At 41.2% G+C, this 21,418-nt stretch overlaps 1 protein-coding gene across 4 annotated transcripts; it reads right to left on the bottom strand.

Moving 5' to 3' along the window:
- Positions 1-3,905: 3,905 nt before the first annotated feature.
- On the bottom strand, positions 3,906-16,295 carry vegfaa (vascular endothelial growth factor Aa). 4 transcript variants are annotated; one of them, XR_001858919.2, is made up of 7 exons: positions 15,523-16,295; positions 13,991-14,033; positions 11,869-12,065; positions 10,850-10,926; positions 10,714-10,746; positions 8,749-8,982; positions 3,906-5,307 (listed from the first exon to the last, which is right to left on the bottom strand). XR_001858919.2 is itself a non-coding variant. In XM_017720645.2 (7 exons), exons 1-7 carry the CDS (start codon positions 15,586-15,588, stop codon positions 5,286-5,288), a joined length of 570 nt encoding a protein of 189 aa, XP_017576134.1. In that variant the 5' UTR covers positions 15,589-16,288; the 3' UTR covers positions 3,906-5,285. The 4 variants fall into 4 exon arrangements, 2 of the variants coding, with proteins under 2 accessions (XP_017576134.1, XP_017576135.1); XM_017720645.2 differs by lacking the exon at positions 8,749-8,982 and adding an exon at positions 6,942-7,073 and having other exon boundaries at positions 15,523-16,288; XR_001858920.2 differs by lacking the exon at positions 3,906-5,307 and adding an exon at positions 6,965-7,073.
- Between the last annotated feature and the right edge of the window lie 5,123 nt (positions 16,296-21,418).

The raw sequence follows: 21,418 nt of genomic DNA, 5'->3' as shown, positions 1-21,418 counted from the left end.
AGTATTTGATACAAAATGTCAACAGAAATGTATTATAAATAAATAGAAATACAAAATTAAATATGCAGTGGTAGCATGAAGTCCATAAATATCACATTAATAACTGACAGGCGAGCCCAGGGTAGAGCAGAGATATAGGGTGGCACCAATCATCTATAGGGGGCGCACACTCACAAAGCCAACAAAAAACAACATAAACAAACCATTAAAACACTTAAATGTGGCTCATACACAGACATTAGTACTATATTAGACAGCTAAACAGCTACACAGCCTCTCACAGTTACAGACAAACACCAAGCTAGACAGAGAGGGAGAGAGAGGAAGAGACAGAGAGAGAAAGAGAGAGAGAGAGAGAGAGAGAGAGAGAGAGAGAGAGAGAGAGAGAGAGAGAAATAAGAAGAAGAAAGAGAGAGCGAGAGAGAGAGAAGAGAGTGAAAGAGAAGAAGAAAAAAAGAAGAAGAAGAGTGAGAGTGAAAGAGAAGAAGAAAAAGAAGAGAGATAGAGAGAGAGGAACAAGAAGATGAAAAGAAAGAGAGAAGAAGAAGAAAAAGAAGAAAGAGAAAGAGGGAGAGAGGGAGAAGAAGAAGAACAGTGAGAGAGAAATAGAAGAAGAAGAAAAAGAAGAAGAAGAAGCAGAGATAGAGAAAGAGAGAAGAAGGAGGAGGAGGAGAGCAAAGAAGAAGAAGAGAGAGAAGAGGGAGAAGACAAAGATAGTGAGAGAGAAGAAGAAAAAGAAGATGAAAGAGAGAGAGAAGAAGAGGGAGAGTCAAAGAGATGAAAAAAGAGAGAGGGAGAGAGAGAGAAGAGTGAGAGTGAAAGAGAAGAAGAAAAAGAGAGGAGAGAGAGAGAGAAGAAGAACAGAGAGAGAGACAGAAGAGGAAGAAGAAAGAGAGAGAGAAGAAAAAGAAAGAGAGAGAGAGAGAGAGAGAGAGGAAAAAGAAGAAGAAAGAGAGAACGAGAGAGAGAAAAGAGAGAGTGAGAGAGAAGAAGAAAAGAAGAAGAAGAGTGAGAGTGAAAGAGAAGAAGAAAAAGAAGAGAGATAGAGAGAGGAATAAGAAGACAAAGAGAGAGAGAAGAGAGAGAGAGGAATAAGAAGAAGAAAGAGAGAGTGAGAGAGAGAGAAGAAGAAGAACAGTGAGAGAGAGAGAGAGAAGAAGAAGAAGAAGAAAAAGAAGAAGAAGAAGCAGAGATAGAGAAAGAGAGAGAGAAGAAGAAGGAGGGGGAGAGCGAAGAAGAAGAAGAGAGAGAAGAGGAAGAAGACAAAGATAGTGAGAGAGAAGAAGAAAAATAAGATGAGAGAGAGAGAAGAAGAAGAAGAAGGAGAAGAAGAAGAAGAAGAAGAAGAAGAAGAGTGAGAGTGAAAGAGAAGAAGAAAAAGAGAGGAGAGAGAGAGAGAAGAAGAAGAACAGAGAGAGAGAGACAGAAGAGGAAGAAGAAAGCGAGAGAAGAAAAAGAAGAAAGAGAGAGCGAGAGAGAAGAGAGAGAGAAGAAGAAAAGAATGAGAGTGAAAGAGAAGAAGAAAAAGAAGAGAGATAGAGAGAGAGGAACAAGAAGATGAAATGAGAGGAATAAGAAGACAAAGAGAGAGAAGAAGAAGAAAAAGAATAAAGAGAAAGCGGGAGACAGAGAGAAGAAGAACAGTGAGAGAGAGAAGAAGAAGAAGAAGAAGAAGAAGAAGAAGCAGAGAGAGAGAAAGAGAGAGAAGAAGAAGGAGGAGGAGAGAAAAGAAGAAGACAGTGAGAGAGAAGAAAAAGAAGATGAAAGAGAGAGAGAGAGAGAAGAAGAGTGAGAGTCAAAGAGAAGAAGAAAAAGAGAGGAGAGAGAAGAACAGAGAGAGAGAGAGAGAGACAGAAGACGAAGAAGAAGAAAGAGAGAGAAAGAAGAAGAAAAAGAAGAAAGATAGACAGAGAGAGAGAGAGAGAGAGAGAGAAAGAGAGAGGAAGAAGAAGAAGAAGTCTGTCCAGAGTTTATGAAGGGCCGGCATTAGACTAGATTTCTTGTGTTGACCATTTATCTCCAAAACAGCAGCTAAATTAAGCCGTATTTTAAACGGGTAAACTGGGCTATGGCCGACACCTGTTCACTATAGTGTCTGACAGACACTGTAATAAAATACCCACAGCAGATTTTAAGTTCAATAAACCATAAAATAAAGAAGAAACCCGTAAACACGGTGCCTGTTTAGATTGGATAAACCAGCTTGGCTAATGCTGCCTCAGGCCGGAGTCGAGCTGTGAGAGCAGATCTCAGCAGCTTTTCTTTAGTTCATGTGAAAATGAATACAGATGACCGTTTGGACGCGGCCTGTTCCTTGAGTGTGCTGGTCAAGTTTCCCTCTGTCCTTCGGTGAACTAGACATCTCTGTAGTGTTTTTCCTGCCGGAGCTGCTGTTCTCTGGTTGGTGAATCTTTTAAATTTAACCTCGTTTAATTTCTGGTTTCTGAGCTCATCATTCATTTTTACTCTGTAATGTTATAAAAATTAAAGTGGCAAAGTAAAAGTATTTAACTAAAATTAACAAGTAAAACTACTATAATTTAATTCTACTCCAGAAAGTAATATTACAGTACTCAATTACAGTAACAAGAGTAAATGTAATTTGTCACTTACACCAAATTCAGCAAATAAACATTAACTGTGCATTAAAATGTGCAGTAATGTGTTCTCTATAGAGGATGTGTTAACTTATTTTGCATATTATTTTGCATATAACTATATAAAATGTCTAAACTGGGACAAAATCTACCTGAAGCTTCTGCATGGGGTCACAAACACAATAAAGTACACAAAATTCAGAGCTTTTATCACAGAAGCTCAATAATTGTCATTAAATAGTGGTTTGAAATATCAGTCTAATCTAAACATCTGTATGTAGGCTTTATCAATTACAACAACAGATCTACACCTTTTTATAACCTAATATTTTAAAACAGAACAATAAAATGAAAAGCCTGGAGACGTGTGGAGTCAATACAACTTAGGAAATACCATTTCCGTGGATTATAGAAGAATTATGTTCTCTGACTAAAGGTACTGAGCTGTACCCTTGACGATACGTCCCCAGTGATGAGGGGTCCTGCCCCAGGGCAGTGTAGGTCCTTTATTCTGAGAGTGTGCCCTCATTTGCTGTTATCAATATTTTCATTCTGTTCATGAGATTTACACACGCTGGGATTTCTTCGAGTAAAATAACAAAGTTATGACTTGCAGGCACACACCTATAGAGGTCACTTCTGATTGGCTGTGCTGTTCAGTACAGCACATCGTCAGAGTTGCCAGGTTCACAGTTTGTTCCCAAACAGGGCTTCTTTGACAAAAGGAGGAAAAAAAAAATCTAAACTTTCATGTTCTGGTGGGCAGCTTTCAAGCAAACTTTGGGGTGGAGATTTTTGCCAGACAAGGCAACCCTGCTGTCGGCAGGATGACCGTATTTTGGTTTTCTAAAAAAGTGGACACTGTAAGTGTCAACATGAAAGCAAAGCTAAATCCCAGATATTTTAGGCAATCTGTGTATTTAGGTCCCCTTACCATAGTGAACCTTAAAATACAGCAAGATCTGTGGCCTGTATGAGGCATGACAACCAGCTTTAACCTGTGAGAGCTACTTGAAGTTAACAAAGCTAAAAAAGGCAATAATCTTCAGGGATTACCTTTTACCATTTATGTAAATAGAAGAGTAAAAATAAGACTACTGCATAAGACATAAGTCCTGTGATCTTTGACCACGCCTGCTGATGTCATGGAGCATCCTTACTCCTAACCTCTGGTGATAAAACACAGCTTCATTTGTTTTCCACATTGATACAGAAAAACACCAGGCTGGAGAAAGATATCCATTTTTTTTGGTTTAATAAAAAACAATATCATTTGAAAATAAATATATTTTAATGTTAAGCTAAAACAACAATAAACAGGTGTTAATATTAACATTTAACGCAATAAATATATTACTGTGAAAATATAATGAAAAACAAAACATTTTCATTCACTTTAATACAAATAGAATGTTGGTGGGAAAATCCATGAGGAAGAGTCATCTGTTCATCACTGACTCTCTTTCTCTACTTTGCGCTTCAAGTCTCTGTTCACGTCGTCCAGCTCTGGTTCAATCCCCTCTCCTGAAACGCAGGTTTGGCAGAACTTTTATGGAGAAATAGCCTAAGCAATAACTTTTCCCCTAACAAACATAAACGTGTTTTCAGGAATGTTTAAGACTTATTTTTCTGCTTTTGAACAAAAAAAACAAAATCATCTATAGTTTTTCAGTATTAGGCAGATTGGTGATGACGCTGATAGGAAACAAAGCAAAACGAAAAACAACAAACGATAACACTGCATATAAATAGATCAAATTAAATACACAGAATACTGAATATTCTACAATTATAAATTAGATGTAGTGTACTACCAAAAGGGATATTAGGCATGTATATACAGACACACAGTTATCGTGGAGTAATGAACTGTTTTTAAATTCAACTGTTTGAATTCAACTTCTTTGGAAAACATGAACATTAAATATATGGAATTAGACTCCATCATTACTGTGAAGAGTAGAGTGCTGCTGTTTTCTGCAACACTTGGAATCAAGTTGCCTTTCTCACTTTTGTCTCCATATATACCTACATTTAATATCCCTTTATTATTTACACAAGTCCTATTGGATGTTAGTACAGTCACTGTTTTGAGTAAGACTTCGTCGCTCATGTTTGGAGAGACCTCACAGAAATAAGATCGTTCTGCTTTTTTCCCCCATCAGTTCATGCACTTCTCAGTTTGGACCTGCCAGTTTGTCCAGTCAGAACGCGTCTTCGTCGAATCTGTTTGTCCTTCACTCGTACAGAGTCTCTCTGAAAGTGTGGATCAATGTCCTTTCTAAATATGAATCCACAGCAGCTCCGTTCAGTGAAGCGGTGTCCACCATCTGTGTTTTGTTGGGGCTTTTTTTGTGTTTTTGCGTGAATATCCCTCTATTCCGTCCGTTCACAGGTCCTTACGCACTGGCACTTAAGCATAACTTTCTTGTGCCATTATTCATGGCACGGTCGTTCACTGTGTTTCCATAGCAGCATTACACATTGTCAATGTCTCTTATTTTAAAGATATATAACTATATATTCATATATATTAATTTCTTAAAAATATACACTGGGATAACGCGCCTCGTTTCTTTGTTGTCTTTTCTGGTGTAGTGTTATGCAGTATGGTCCACAGGTTGAAAAAAAAAGTGCCAAGAAAAGTATTCCTTCATTCATTTCGGTGTCCACCGATGTCCAGCCTGATCATCTTCTTGGTTTGTCACACCTGAAATAAAACAAAATGGGAAAAAAAACGTTGGTCAGGAATTGCTGTTGAGAGGAGCCAATCAGGGGAGACCACACCCACACTGTTCTGTCAAAATATCTTTAAACTTAATTAATAATTCGATTAATAAATATGACCTATTTATTAGGAGGAGTTTGGAAAAGAATCAAATATACACAATTTTTTTCTTTATCCCAAATGTAGTCAGACTTATTTGGCCTGTTTTCTTTTGTAGTTTTACATTGGATATATGAAGATAATGAAGCCAACAAGAAAGGGAACCTCCTAGCATAAAATTAATTAACATGCCTAAATAATTACTTGCCTCAAACCTCAAATAGCTTTTCCTAAATGCTTTCTGACACTGTATGACACTTCTCTGGATATTTTAAGTGATACAGTCCGTTTGAGGCTGTTTTGACACAAATGTGAATACTGATGATGCAATCTGCAGGTAGCTGTACATTTCTTCACATCTTACTACATGTTAGCTACATGTAGAACAACAAGTTTTGGATGATCAGCTACATTTGGGGTAAGGGAAGAAACTGTGTAAATTCTCGCTAAGCTAATCCTTTTAAAGATCAACGTCTAAGGACGTTACCAGTATAAAGTGGGATCTCCCCTGAACCACGTTATTCTCCATCCTTTATATAGCCCAAAAACACAGCTTGGCATTATTACAGCAGCACTATTAGTGTAAATTACAACACTGAGTAGGACCATGAGAAGCAAGCAGCATGGACACAGTTTGGATTTCAATTTATTTTTTCATTGTTAGCCCTGATTTTCCAACAGCTACGCAGATGAGCTTGGAATTAAAGCACAATCTGGTATTAGTCCTTTGACAAATGAGCAGTTACACGCTGCAGCATACTGATTATAGCGTCAGTGATTCCACAGCAATGTTCTCTCCCATACTTCTCTCAGGGTTGATGAGGTATATTGTATTAGATAAGCTTGGATTACTCAGAGATGTTTATGAGTGATGGCCTTCCATCACACTGTAACATCTCAAAGTCCTACAGCCACACACACGTATGCACACGTACACTATTACACCGTTTCGCTCTCTCTCACTTGCAATCACACATACACATCCTCAAGCGCACACAAACACACACACACACACACACACACGCCTGTATTGCTTGCAGCCAGAATTACAATATTTGCTTTTACAGCCTCTTAAGTTTACTAAAGCTTGACAATCCTAAATAGTTTAATCTTTTATAAGTATAGGGAAAGAAAGTATAAACAAGAAAATATACAATAAGGCTCTTTTGGCTTTAAATCAATGCAGGATTTTATATATTTTTTGATTGCTTGGTACAATATGCATCATGAAGCAAATTCTGACATCAAGCAATGATGTCAAATCATAATCCAAAGCGGCAAATATTCACACACAGGCAGATAATTTCATACCCACATGCACACAATACAAAGAAAGGAGGGGGGAAAAAGCACAAAACCCTACAAGCATGTGGTGTGCATGCATTTCTTGGCAGGAAGGAAAATACAAAACCAGAAAAAAGACACACAGAAGCTCTGACAGGGTGAGATAAGACAGACGGCAGCTCGAGGAGAACAAAAAAGGCACAGCGTTTTATCATAAACGTTCGTAAACAAACCTGCAAGTTCTTTCGTTTAACTCAAGTTGCCTGGACTTGCATTGTAACTGTGTGAATTTGCAGGAACATTTGCAGGTGAGAGGATCCTGCACATACAAGCGCTTTCTTCTCTCTGAGCAAGGCTCGCAGCGACTGCAAGGGAAGCAAAAAGGGAGAGAGAGAGAGAGAGAGAGAGAAGAGAGAGAAGAGAGTGAGAGAGAGAGAGAGAGAGAGAGAGAGAGGTGTCTAAGCTATAGGTCTTAGATAAGCGTTGTAGACAGCAAGAGAAAGACAGACTCATGCACCATCACACACACCCAGCTTGTGTATTTTCTCAGGTTACACACTCACAGGCAGTAGGGGTGGGCAATGTGACAATGTTATCATTATCACAATGAATTGCATCACAATACAAGCATCTTCTTAAATACGCTTCATTTAAAAAAATAGATTTAGGCCAATTGACCTACCACACACAATATTACATGTTGTACATATCGCCCACACCTACTAGTACAGTTCTCTTTCCGCTAGTCATCACACATCACATTCACTCCCCTTCACTTTCATCATCACCATAATCAGCATCATTACTGGTATCATCACAGGACAATCGGTTAGCCCATGATGAAATAAGTATTCTGTACTATACTACTTTACTTTTGGAGGAGAGCAACCGTGGTGCATGATAGGAAAGAAGTAAGCCATCTGTGCGCGCGCACACACACACACACACACACCCACACACACACACACACACACACACACACACACACACACACACACACATACACACACACACACACACACACCTCTTTAAATCACTAATGCTCATTTGTGCAATATAGTCATTAGTAGCTACAGTAAACATAGGATACTACAGGGATCTATTCTGTTACACACACACACATACACACCTCCCCCCACACCCCCCACACACACCCACACACCCACACAGAAAAAGTGTTTGTTTCTCATAAATAGAATTCACTTTTTAAAACATCTCCCATAACCTGGGACAACTCAGTCCAGTCCAAAAGCAGTCTAAGACACCGGTTTCAAAAGAGCCAAAGCTAAAATTCAGTGCTGTGATATGCATTCAATATGGTTTTATTTAACACACTTTCGATTGGACACTTCCATTTATAGCACATATGCCAGATACCCAGATCAAACGTAGATGCAGCAGCATGTGACCATTACATCTGTCCAGAGCTACAAATTGAGCTTCTTCTGTCTTGCATGAGTAGGACATGTAAGTAATGATAATTACAGTAATCAATTAATCTATCAACAATTAGTAGACAATTAATCAACTAATATAGCTATTCTTCAGTTCCTTTCCCTTTGCCGCCACCATCACTCAAAGTACCACCCATGTGACAAATTAATTCTATTACGGTGCACTAAAACCACAAAAGCCAGGTCGCCCCCTACACTTCCTGCAGTGTAGTGCAATCTGTCAGGTATAAACACAAGAATCATACAAACCTGACACAGCATTATAGAGTGCTTTTTAAATAAGACAACGCAAGCTGAAATGCCCCTACACCTTCTGAACCAAAGCACTTTTTTGTCAATCAAACATGTTAACATTTTTTTCCATAATTAACATACGGTTGACTAATCATCGGGCTCAATTTAAAGCCAAAAAATTGTGATTCCCATCCCATCAAATATGAGGCCATGCTAGCGCATGCTTATCTGCCCAGAATACAGACCACATCAGTGACCCCATTGTTGACACAGACCATAGAAAAAAGCAGTTGAGGTCAGCAAAAAGAACAGCAACAGCAGCAGCCACGCAAGCCGGAAGATGTGAGATTACCTCTTCTGCTGCCTCTGAGCCACGGCCCTGCGCTAGTCTCACACTAATAAACAGCAGAGAGGGGAAAACACTCAGCATCAGGAGGACCAGACAAACTCTGCTAAAACACAAGCCACAAGCAAGACGCAAACAGGGCCGGGCTGCAGAGGAGCGATTCTGCTGTTATAGGCCTGGGGCCCAGGGCCTCTGAGTCTCTTTTTCTTTCCCTTTTGACCTTTGCCCACTCTGGGTTTTCTGCAAAACATGAATAATGCAGAAAAGGACGTCTAAGTAAGGACTGCCACATGCATGCACAGGGATTCAAACAGAACAAAAGGAATTAAAACAAAGGAGCAGGTTCCATGTTGAAGCCCTGCTTAAAATAAGCAGTAACCCATGCCACTGTGTCTGTTTATGTGATCGGTGAGCTTAAAGAAAACATATATCCACCATTTCCCCTATTAATGTAGTTAATCAGCCAAGAAATTATTCATTAGTCTTTATCTGCAGCTATCGGAGCAAAGTGGGGGTGGAGGGGCGGGGCTTATGCTATGGACACACCCAAGCTCAAATATCTGGGCTTTTGTTCTGAAGTTGCTTTTTCAAATTATAGGGGTTATGTATTGCACTATTAGCCTCTAGTGCATAACTAAAAGAAGAAAAATCTTGGCTGATCGACTAGGTTTGGGTTAAAATCGAGGTGTAAATTAATTTTTTTGGTGGACATATCGCTTTAAAATGAAAGAGATCAGTCTTGCTGAGCCCTGCTTGAAATAAGCACTGGACAGGGTTCAGCCTTGCTTCTGTGTGTGTGTGTGTGTGTGTGTGTGTGTGTGTGTGTGTGTGTGTGTGTGTGTATGTGTGCATGTTTGATTGGCTTAAGTGAAAGAATCGAAGCACGGGGATGTGAACTTGAGCTCGTGAATTGGAAGCTGAATGGTGGGGGATGGGGTGCGTACGTGCACGGGAGCTGCGGGGGGAGGAGTCTTGCGAGGATCCTGTATTTGGCTCTATAAGCAGAGGATTTGATTTAGCCTCCCAGCTAAACTGACCCATCTCTGCACACACACACATACACACAAGCCGCTCATCCAATTAAACAAGGTGTGTTTCCCTGACACACAGATGATCGCATGTATACACACACACACACACACACAAGCACTGTCCTAACAGCAATGAAAAGCGTGGGCGCAGAAGCAGTCGATCTGTTCTGAGCTCAGCCTCAGTTTCCAACACTAAAAATAAAATTAGGTTAACGGCACGGCACCTGTGGCTATGATTAGAATATGGAAGTAGCCGAGGGTCAGTGTGAGGCAGCTGCGTGGACCACACACACGTGTACACACTCCCCTGTGGTACAGCCATCACACACTGCTAACACCTTTGGCATAAAAGAGGAAAATGCCAGACATAACACTGAAGAAACATACCTCATCGCTAAGAGGCTACAAATAATTCCAGCCGACTACATCACCACTGAAATATAGTATTCTGAAAAGAACCTTTCCACTGTATCCTGAAGCGACACTTGAACCTGCTACACAGTCTGAGGTCAGTCAATCTGCTATTCAATGTGCTAATGGCTAGCCAATCCCCATTTTGGAGTCGTGCCACAATGTCTTCATCTATCCTCCTGGGTTGCAGGGCCACAACGTCTTAAAGAACTATCTGCTCCAGCAACCAATTCGCCAAGAACTGCATGGTGTGACACCGGAAGCACCTTTGTGATTATCCCTATCAGTCTGTAAATGGTAAACATGTAAACAGTAAAGACAGAGCACCTTCGGCACCAACCCAGTAGGCCGCTGGAGGCGCAGTGTCCAGCTGACTGCTTCTCATATGTTCTCCATTTCATTAAAATGATGAATATGGGCTTTTATTTTCAGTTGTTAACAAACCGAATGCCACACAACCTTATCACTGCTAATCCTCAACACTCACACAAGAAAACTCACTCACACATAGTAGCCGAGCTTTACTTACTTTTCTTTCTTTGTTTTGACTTCTTGTTTTGGTCTGAAAATGAAAAAGAATAGTAATAATGTAGCTTGTTCGCCCAAATATGGTTAATTTATTTAAAGTTAAGTTACTCAAAGTGGACAATTTCAAGGCTGCTTACCTGCATATGCATTTTGTGTGTTCTGTGAAACTCAACTGATATTTGTGTTGCGATACATTTTGTTTCACTCGTAATACCTGCAAACAGACAACAGAACTTTCATAAGAGTGGTGATGGGACAGGGTGTGCGTTTTTCTTTACACAAGGCCTATTAAGTTTCCCCTTCTTTCTAACCAGTCTTTGACCTCTCTCGGAGTGCTGCTAAATGATTTATCAATCTCAGATCACCAGCACTGAGCAACAGGAGGCTGTGCGGCGTTACGATTCACCACAGCTGGCCTTGGTTGTGGGCAAGAGGGACTTTGAGCTCACAGACACAGGCATAAACAGCGCGAGAGGGGGTAAACAACATAGCTGACATGCCACTGGACTGGACCTCACAAGACAAGGCCACCAGGCAAAAGGCAATGGGACGCTCAGGCCACTGGCAATGCGTTGCTCCAAATAATTTTTTTTGTAATTACTATCATTGTATTGGATTATACATATTACATAATATGTAATAGTTTTGATATGTGTAAAGCAGGTTCCGCTTTAGTTATACATGAATGAGCTAACTGTCCTACCATTGCTGTTTGATTTTAACTCCTTATATATTAAGCTCATCACTCACTTATTAATCTTAAGGCTTATTATCTAGTAACTACTATGAATTACTCAGTGACTACTACATTTTATCCAGTAACTAAAATTAATAAGACAGCAACTACCACTGTGTAACCGACATCATCAATAATGGTAATCAACATTATTTACAGAACAAAAATGCTCCTGTAATGCTGCCGGGATGCTGTGAGAGTGGAGCTGTCGGAGCCACAAGGCTGGGAAGTACGGAAACTAAAATCGTTTAATCTATCCACCACTGTTCGATATATCAGCTAATCAAACCAGTACACTTTCAGCCGTTTCCTCTCACTTTGGCCCGGACCCCAGAGAGATGCCCCCTATCACGTTTGTGAAAAATGGCTCTAGACATTTACTCACTGACTAACCAAAGCAGCCCAAAACAGAAAGATCACCTCCATCGTGACGTTTCTCGTCTCCGTAGGAGCACACTCGAGTGCTTCATCATTGCAGCAGCCCGCGCAACGATTGAGAACTACGCAGGAAGGGATGTAAGTAGATTCAATCTCATCTGGATACTCCTGCAGGATGTCAACAAGAACCTCCCTGGTGTTACACTGGCTTTTCGTGTAGACGTCCATGAAGGCAATAACTGTGAAACAGAAAGGTGAGGAGTGTAAGCTGGCTAAACAATTCAGTTCAACTATGGTTCTTTGGGAATTTCACCACAACTCGTTTTATTTCATTCTCCTGATAATCATTTAGCATTAATTATATATATATATATACAGCGAATTTAAAAATGTAACTACCTAGATTTTCAACCATGAAATGTACTTTTAACCTGCAGTCATTGTGAATTTCTAGGATTACTTAACGTCTCTTCTTTGCACTTCTACTGCCCATAACCTGCCCTTTGTCCTGTCTGTTCTACCTTTTCTATTCCTCTTTGCTTCCCATGAGCGCTGCCAATTCCTCTGCACTCTTGGCTCCTTTTGTCCGGCAGTCAGGTACAAGCACTTCCTGAGCGGAGCCCCAGCGCAAAAAGCCAGATTAGCAAAGAAACAATGCTAAAGATCTGGGTGGCTCAACACTCCACAAAAGCCTATTGTACAGACGAGGGCCTTAATTTTACCTAAGTGGGCAAAAAAAGACTGTCTGACTTGCTTGACCACACACACTCACTTGTGCCCTGTGCCCCTAGCAAGCCCCATTCTCCCTCATTCCAGAAGAGACCATGCCCCACCCTAGTGGCTCTCGCCCTCATCCATGTGACCTCAGCACCTTGTGACCTGCTGTGGCGCCAAGCTTCACCTTCGACCCCTGACTTTGGAAAAAGCCCACCCTGGCACATCTCTGAATCAGAGAGGAAGCTTTCTGTGTTTTAATGCCTTTCTGTTGTGCTGTGCTGTGCTGTGCTGTGTGAGCTGACTAGTCTAAGTCAAATGGAGTGAGTAAGGTTAAATTGTCCACCAAAGAACGCTGACCTGCTCTAAGCAAGGTTAATCTTTCCACTGTGTCCAGTGTTAATCATCCCACAGTCAATCATTTCAAAAGGACAGTTCAGTGTTGCTAATGGTGAATAAAAGCCAGCAAGGTCTGTTAAGCAAGCCAGACCATGCAAACTGGCTCAAGCTGGCTCCCATTCATTATAAGGAGAGCAAGCATTTTTGGTCAAATTATCTTTTTAGCTTACTGCCAAGTCATCAAAATGCACGTCTGCTTGGATACTGGCATCATTCTTCAGCAGGATGTAGACACGCTAACTGTATCAGAGTAGGGCACCTCAGCTGTCTGTGAGAACACTGTCGGTTCCATTGCTACACATAATTTAATATGTAGCTGCAATGCCAGTGGAATATCACACCTCCACATGAGGTCACAGAGGACCAGAAAGCACTGGTCACTGCACTGTAAACAACAACAACAACAGCAACACTGAGTTTGCTCAACAAATTATGGAATGGAAATCTTCATAAACAACACTCACAAACACAAAAAAGTCGCCAACAATGTAAGTTGCAGGATTCAACTGCTAATTTAGCAGGATCAAAAAATCAAAATATATCAGGGTTTAAACGGAGCCACCCTAACACCCACTCGGGTCTAATACCGTCCAGTGAATTGGACCTTGGGGAAACTCTGATGGACAAACCAGCCTGAGTCATGGCTAATAAACAAACATGGCCCTGTTCACTGCCTCCTGCCAAGGCTGTCAGCATACAGTAAATTATTTGTTTTGACAGTGCGGGGAACAGAAAAAAGAACAGAAAAATTCCGGTCCTTGTTTGCAGCTGAGCAAATGATTAACCAAGGTCTGCCCTCTGTGACATATCACTTCAGAAGCAAAGGGAATTAAATATTGAATGGAAAGAAAACCTAGTTGACCACTCGCCAAACGTAGCCCAGGTTTCCCATTTTGCCTCAGAACTATGCCTTGTACCAATGAGGTGTCATTACAAATACTTTCGCAAGGGGGCAGCACCTTCAACTATTTTGGTGAAAAGAAAAGTTGCATCTCTTGATACCAAAGTTTCTGCACTAAATGGTTGAGGGTCCATATAGGAGACCACTTACCTTCATTTCTGCCTTTCCCTCCCTCTTTAGGTATGTGTGCCGCCTGTGGGAGAAAAAAAAGGGCTTATTAACAAGTCTTTCAAACGTATTTTAGGTCTGCAGGTCCATTTCTGCCAGCAAGATTTATCAAGAATGATAGGAATGCGTTAATTTAACTTTAATCAAGCTGCTCTAACCAGATCAAGTCTAATCAAACAACAGAAGCAATCCAAAAACACATTCAATTGCTTGAGAAAGACATAGTGATTAGCCTATATGGCTTATTACTCCCATTGGACATAATTAACAATTAATAAACATGCAGTTAATTAACTTTTCACTGAAATGTATTCAGTTCAATGGAGAGGCATTTGATTCTAGATCCAGGCTCTAAATTGTCAATACTTCCCTCTTGTCCTTTTTCCCGCCTTCACATTATGCTGTAGCATGGCCACATGGCGAAAGCCTTGGCCTTGCGTTACCACCTACAGTGGTCAACTGGACACTGTAAGAGTGAATTCAACACTATAACTGCTAATTCTACACGGTGAGAGCTAAATCAAACTCTGCAGGAGGTCATTCAACAGTGCTACAGTGCGGCACTCCTGCAGGTGTGAAGCCTGTCTGGTGCAACAGCGCACAGGCATTGCACCAGCATTGTGCCGGATGGCCTATAACCACATGAAACATCAAAAAGCTCTCCTCTCTCAAGCCACATTACATTCCTGAAATGAAGATGGAATGAAATGCAAGCATAATTACTCAAAATGCATGTTTCTCATAGAGAGGCAGGCTTATCGCACCCTATCATGACTCACCACATTATTTAAATAAGCTGGGAACAGACCAGCAACCTGATAATGAACACAGCACTGGTTCTAGAAGCTCTACTTATGATGTATTTAGAAGAAAGCAGCCAGGCGTCTGCTTCAGATCTGTGATGAACTTCAGTCTCTTGCAAAGTTTTAAAGCCATGAATGAAGTGAACTTCATATCTGGTAAACAGCTGCGTAAGCAGTACGGGCCTGGGTGAAACTGATCTCATTGCTAAAGACTTTTATTAAATGTCCTTCATCAATAGATGGAAAATTCCATAGGACTGTATTTTATCATAGCCGTGGCTAGTGTGGCTGTATGCAGCCTTAAAACTGAAGGACCTATGATCACATCTAAAATATATGAGGCCTATTACTGATGTGACTAATGGAAATGCACCCTTATTACTGATGACCAGCCAAACGTAATCAGTGTCATTGCTGAGAACAAGTTAATGAGCAGCTCGACTTTCAGGTGCATGGATCAGATCAGAGGTGCCATAATATTATTATCAGTAAATGTGTGTCAGGCTGTGAGGATCATAAGCAATAAGCAGGCTCTAGCCATCACCAGCGTTAGCAGGCTAAAATGAGATCAGAAGTGGGCATCACAAGTGCAATTTGGCTATTAATGGAATGTGAAGACCATCCACACACACGCAACACACACACACACACACACACACACACACGCACACGCACACACACACACTCACCCCATCAGATCAGAGCTCCTACCTTCAGCGCAGACGCGTGGAGCAGCGCTGCGAACACCAACTGCAGCGAATAGACACCAAAGTTCATGATTTTTGGCTTTTCCAACGCTTTGAAAAAGGGCCTCGAAACCAAACCGCAGGTTAAACGGGTGAAGGCAGATCTAAAGCTGGGAATAAAAGGCCTCTACAGTGGAAAACCCGTGACACTGAGCAGGGGGAGGAGGAGAAGGAGGAAGAGGATGGGGTGGGGGGGGGGGGTCAGAGCAGTACTCCCATAGTGCCACAGGCTGCAGGCACCTGCGAGCAAATCCTCAGGATAAAACAAAAATTGATTACAGGAATAAAAAAATAAATAAATAAAATAAAAAGGGAAAATCCACACGGTCTCGGTTCGTACTCCCTCCGATCAGCCCCAACAATCCACAGAGGAAAAAGCCGATCGACGATCAATAAATAACGTAAAGGAAAAAAAGAAAGAAAAAATCTGAAAAGGCTTCGGGAGTGAAAAGTTTCTCGTAGAGCTCCCGGTATGTGCGTGTGCGTGTGGCGCCGAGGGCGATCTGCGTTTGCGCTGCGCTCGGTGGCGAAGGAGCGAGATGATGCTAAAAAAAGATCCAGTCCGCGCTCAAAAGGACCGGGGAGCGTCGTTTTTTCCTCCCTTTCTTCGCTTGAATGGGGAGCTCCCTCTTTCTCCCTGTCTCTTTCTTTCTCTCTCGCCTCCTCGCTCGCTCGCTCTCTCTCTTCGGAGCGCGGTTCATGTTCTCCGTCTTGAGAGAGTGGGGTGCTCAGCGGCGACGATCCCATTGGCCGTGGTGCCTCTGACGTCACTCTGTGTAGCGGGCGGTCCCGTGTGCGTGTGGAGGAGTGGCTGCGGGCCCATTGGACGCGTGAGAGAGGTCCGGTTCGAGCGCTGATTGGTCAGGCGAAAGCGTACGTTGGTGACGCAGCTGGAGTTTGACTCAGCGCCTTAACCATCTATACGAGCGCACTTTCTCACGACTAACAGCGCAGCGAACCTGCGGCGGCTTTACGCTGAAACACTTATATCTCATTAAAACTCATTTAAACATTCAGTAAAAGGGCATCGTTACCCACAGATAGATAGATGGATGGATGGATGGACGGACGGACGGACAGACACTCAGATAGATAGATAGATAGATAGATAGATAGATAGATAGATAGATAGATAGATAGATAGATAGATAGATAGATAGATGGAAGGACGGACGGACGGACGGACAGACAGACAGACAGAAGGACGGACAGACAGACAGACAGACAGACAGATAGATAGATAGATAGATAGATAGATAGATAGATAGATAGATAGATAGATAGATAGATAGATAGATTAAAGTACAAGAGAAATAAAATTAAGTATGAAAGTATCTATTTACATATTTACATGGCGTATGAGACAGATTGGCTGTATTTACAGACAACAGGCACTGAGTGGTGTGAGGGAGTCTAACAGCACATACTATAGACATCACTAACTCTGAGCTGCACCAGTATTGTAGTATTGCAGTATTGTAGCCTACCGGCTGTAAGATGCTGTAAGTTATGGTGCATTGTTTTGTTTAGCTGGTTCTGGGTTTGTATTGTGTTTGTCATATCAGTTGAGAACAAAGACCATTTTCTATTAATACTAAGTTGAATTTTTTTTTATGAAATGTCATTATTTCAGAATGCTAAATCAAAATTTTGACATACTGCTGCAAGAAAAGCTCTGTGCAAATCACACCACAGCCGGTCCAGCCTAATGTTGTCTGAAGAGCAGGGTGCTTGTTCACGCCAATAGGATTCTCACTGATGCGATGATGAAATCCGGGGATATTCTTTCATAAGCAGAAGATGCAGTCCAGGGAGAGTGAAAGTCCTCACTACACATTTTACACACACAGAGAAGTACAACCAGGGATGCTGTGTTCAATGTGAAAAGAATATGGCATTTATGATTATGTGGTTTAGAGTTGATCATATAGAGAAGGTAGGGAGCTTCTGCACTGCTGCCACGTGTGAGATTTCAAAAGCTCTATTAATAACTAATGAGAGGATTCATGCAGCCTGCTGTCTATTTCTGGAAGAGAAAGTGGTGTCAGCTGTATTTTGAGCAGAAAAACGTGTTCATTTAAAAGCCTGATGCACACACATGAATTTATTTACAAATGTACCAGACTTAGACCTGTCAGATTCAAATGTCACTGGCAGTGTAACTGTGTAGTTAATGATGTGATTATATGAATGCATGTATGATTCTGGAGAGCTGTGAGAAAGTACTGTACTGACTTGAATAGATAAACAGAATAGGAAACACCTGGCAGACAGACTTATAGAGTGAGGAATATGAGGCTTGGCTGCTGGGCTTTTTCAGTTAGGCACTTCCAAGCATCTTTACCTTGCTATGTTTTCTGAGAAACAGTGTAATTCTCACCCTCTGTTTTTGGGTTGGGGTGAATGGGTGATGGATGAACATTTGAGCTGATGTTTGTTGTCTGGGGTGGAGTGTGTGTGTGTGTGTGTGTGTGTGTGTGTGTGTGCTTTTTGTGTGTGTGCATGTGTGTGTTTGTGTGGGTGTGTGTTTGTGTGTGTGTGTGTGTTTGTGTGTGTGTTTGTATGTGTGCCTGTGTGTTTTTGTGTGTGTTTGTGTGTGTGTGCATGTGTGTGTGTGTGTGTGTATGTGTGTGTGTGCATGTGTGTGTGTGTGTGTGTGTGTGTGTGTGTTTGTGTTTGTGTGTATGAGGCAATGCCAGCTAACCCTGGTTCCCATGAATCTGCACTGCTGAGAATGGCTATTTCAATCAGACAGTACTGATTGAGGAGTCTGTCCAGACGGCGCCCCATTAGAGATTTAGAGGTAAATTCAGTCCCTTTAAAACACACACACACACATACAGGTCTGCTGCAAGTCAGGACGTGGGGTCAAACGTACAGTTGTATGCAAAAACCTCTGGTGTGCCATAACTTCTGCACAGGCTGCATTTGTCATTTTGTGTTTTTCCCCAGTATTTTCTATTCAACAAATAAACAGGCCAATGCTGTGCCACACTCTAGAGTCCAGACCTTGACACATTGAATGTGTTTCAGATTACTTGGATTGTGCAAAGCAGAAAATGCAACAGACTTCTAAGACTGAACTTTGGAGGCGTGGAAAGATATCCCTGGACGTTTCTTTGAAAAGCTGTAAGTATGTTTCTAAGAAGAATGGATGGCTATGGGTGGGCACACTAAATACTGATAAATTTGATGTTACATTCAGTTACTGAAGCCTAATTTTATGTGAAAATGAAGGTTAAGCTTAAGCTATAATGAAGATGGGGGTAATATATTTGTACATATTAGGCATTTACATTGAAAATGGAAAGAAATAAATGATGTTCTTTGGCTTCTGTAAAGTGCTGTATATGTATGAACGACGTCACGGTTATATGCAGTATGTTCCAAAAGACAGAAATGCTTCAAAAGAAAGAAAAGGTCTTAACATTAACTTGCAATAGAAGTAAAGAACACCTTTGGAATTAACATTTTTGTCCTCTCTTGTAAACTTATTAATTTGGTGATGCTTGTTTTTCTTTGGACAGTATATAATTTCAAAATACTGTATATCATTTGTAGCATTATTTAATGTTTTAACTCTTTCAGTTTAAAAAAAAATGCAGCTTTTTAGAGGCATTTTACAAAGCAATGATCACTTTGTTGGTCATGTGGTTTAGCCTTGGTTATCTGATTTTACAATTTTACAATTTTACAATTTTTGTTCTGCAAATGTACAAAAACCAACACACACACACACACACACACACACACACACACACACACACACTTACTTTGTCCTTGTAGCCCAGTAAAAAAAAAAAACTTTTTCTCGGACATGCTGATGGTTCCTTACTCTTTCTCCCACTGCCCTCTACAGTGGACTCTTTACTCCGTTACCATGGTTTCTTGACCACTTAAACTCTTCTCCTCTTTTTGTTCTCTCCTCTCTATCTGTCTTCCCATGATGAGTTTAATATAGGAAGCTTTGCACTGAGCTCTGGAGCAATTAGCTCCCACCGCTGCGCAGCAAGTGTAAAATATCTGTTTAATTACAGACTTAAATGGACTTTAATTTATTCGGAGAAACAAGCACTCAGAACCTTCCCAGTGACTCTGTATTACTGTTTGCAGCACATTAAATCAATTCATTGAAGTGACAGAAAGACCAGTCTATTTTTGACTCTATTCCTCATTCAGTGGAAAACTGACTCAAAACAGTGAGTTAGCTGCTTGCCAAGACATGATTGGAAAGTCCAAGATGGAAAGGGTCACATACAATGTCATTCTTCCTATCCATAGTTAACGTGCTCTTTCATTCTGAAACATTTTTGTGAGTAAGGCCTGCATGAATATTTGTTTTGTCACAGTTTGAGTCTTCTGGCAAAGCTGTCCCTCTCTGAATATTACCCGGAAAAACAGAGTGGGGTAATCTGGAAGCAGCCTGGCAATTTTGGTAAAGATAATGTGCCGTTTATTTTTAGATAATTAACAGTAAACGCATTTACCACTTTTTCCACTGCATGTAGTAAATGCATCCAAAAAGACTTCCTCAGATTGAAACTGTACCTAATACCGAATCCACATACACATACACAACATTTCCAAAACATTGTCATCTTTCCAGTCTTTGAATTTAAATTTATATTTACAGCACTTAGCAGTTCCAGTCATTTCCATGGCAACAGGTGAATAAAACCAAGCATCTAGGCCTACAGACTGCTTCTACAAACATTAGTGAAAGAATGAATGAATTCCAGCATGGTACCCTGATAGGACGCTTCATGTGGCCTTCAGATCAGCTCAAGAATATAGTAGAGAGCCTCATGGAATGGGTTTCCATGGCCGAGCAGCTGCATCCCTCACCAAGCGCAATGCAAAGCGTGGAATGCAGTGGTGTAAAGTGCTGCCACTGGACTTTAGAGCAGTGGAGACGGGTTCTCTGGAGTGAACACTTCTCCATCTGGAAATCCTATGGACGAGTCTGGGTTTGGCGGTTGCCAGGAGAACGGTACTTGTCTGACTGCATTGTGAGGTCCATAAAGACATGCATGAGCCAGTTTGGTGTGGAAGAACTTATGACCTTATGACCTTAATGACCTTAACCCGATAGAGCACCTTTGGAATGAACAAAGTGCGGAGACTGCGAGCCAGACCTTCTCGTCCAATATCAGTGTCTGACCTCACAATGGTCAAACATTCCCATAAACACACTCCTAAACCTTGTGGCAAGGCTTCCAAGAAGAGTTGAAGCTGTTAAAGCTGCAAAGGGTGGGCCGACATAATTAACCCTATGGATGAAAAATTGGAAGTCACTCAAGTTCATATGCGTGTAAAGACAGTCGACTGAATACTTTTGGAAATATAGTGTATATAATGCATAGTGATATACACTATATGGGCAAACGTATTGGGACACCTACACATAAAGGAGCTTTTATGACACCCAATTCTAAATCCATAGGCATCCACTCTGGGAAGCTTTCTACAAGATTTAGGAAATGTGTCTGTGGGAATTTTTGTCCATTCATCTAGAAGAGCATTTGTGAGGTCAGACACCGATGTTGGATGAGAAGGCCTGGCTCACAATCTCCATTCTAGTTCATCCCAAAGGTGATTGATGGAGTTGAGGTCAGGGCTCTATGTAGGCCTGTCAAGTTCCTCCACACCAAACTCACCCAAATATGACTTTATACACATTGCTTTGTGCACTTGGGCACAGACATGCTGGAACATTAAAAGGCCTTCCCCCAATTGTTCCCACAAAGTTTAAAGCCTAAAATTGTGCTAAATGTATTGGTATGTTGAAACATTAAGATTTCTCTATCACTGGAACTAAGGGGCTTAGGCCAGCCCCCGAAAATAAACCCCATAGCATTATC

This window comes from Pygocentrus nattereri, chromosome 19, assembly GCF_015220715.1.
Source record: "Pygocentrus nattereri isolate fPygNat1 chromosome 19, fPygNat1.pri, whole genome shotgun sequence".
NCBI lineage: Eukaryota > Metazoa > Chordata > Actinopteri > Characiformes > Serrasalmidae > Pygocentrus > Pygocentrus nattereri.
This window is presented reverse-complemented; position numbering and strand designations above follow the sequence as displayed.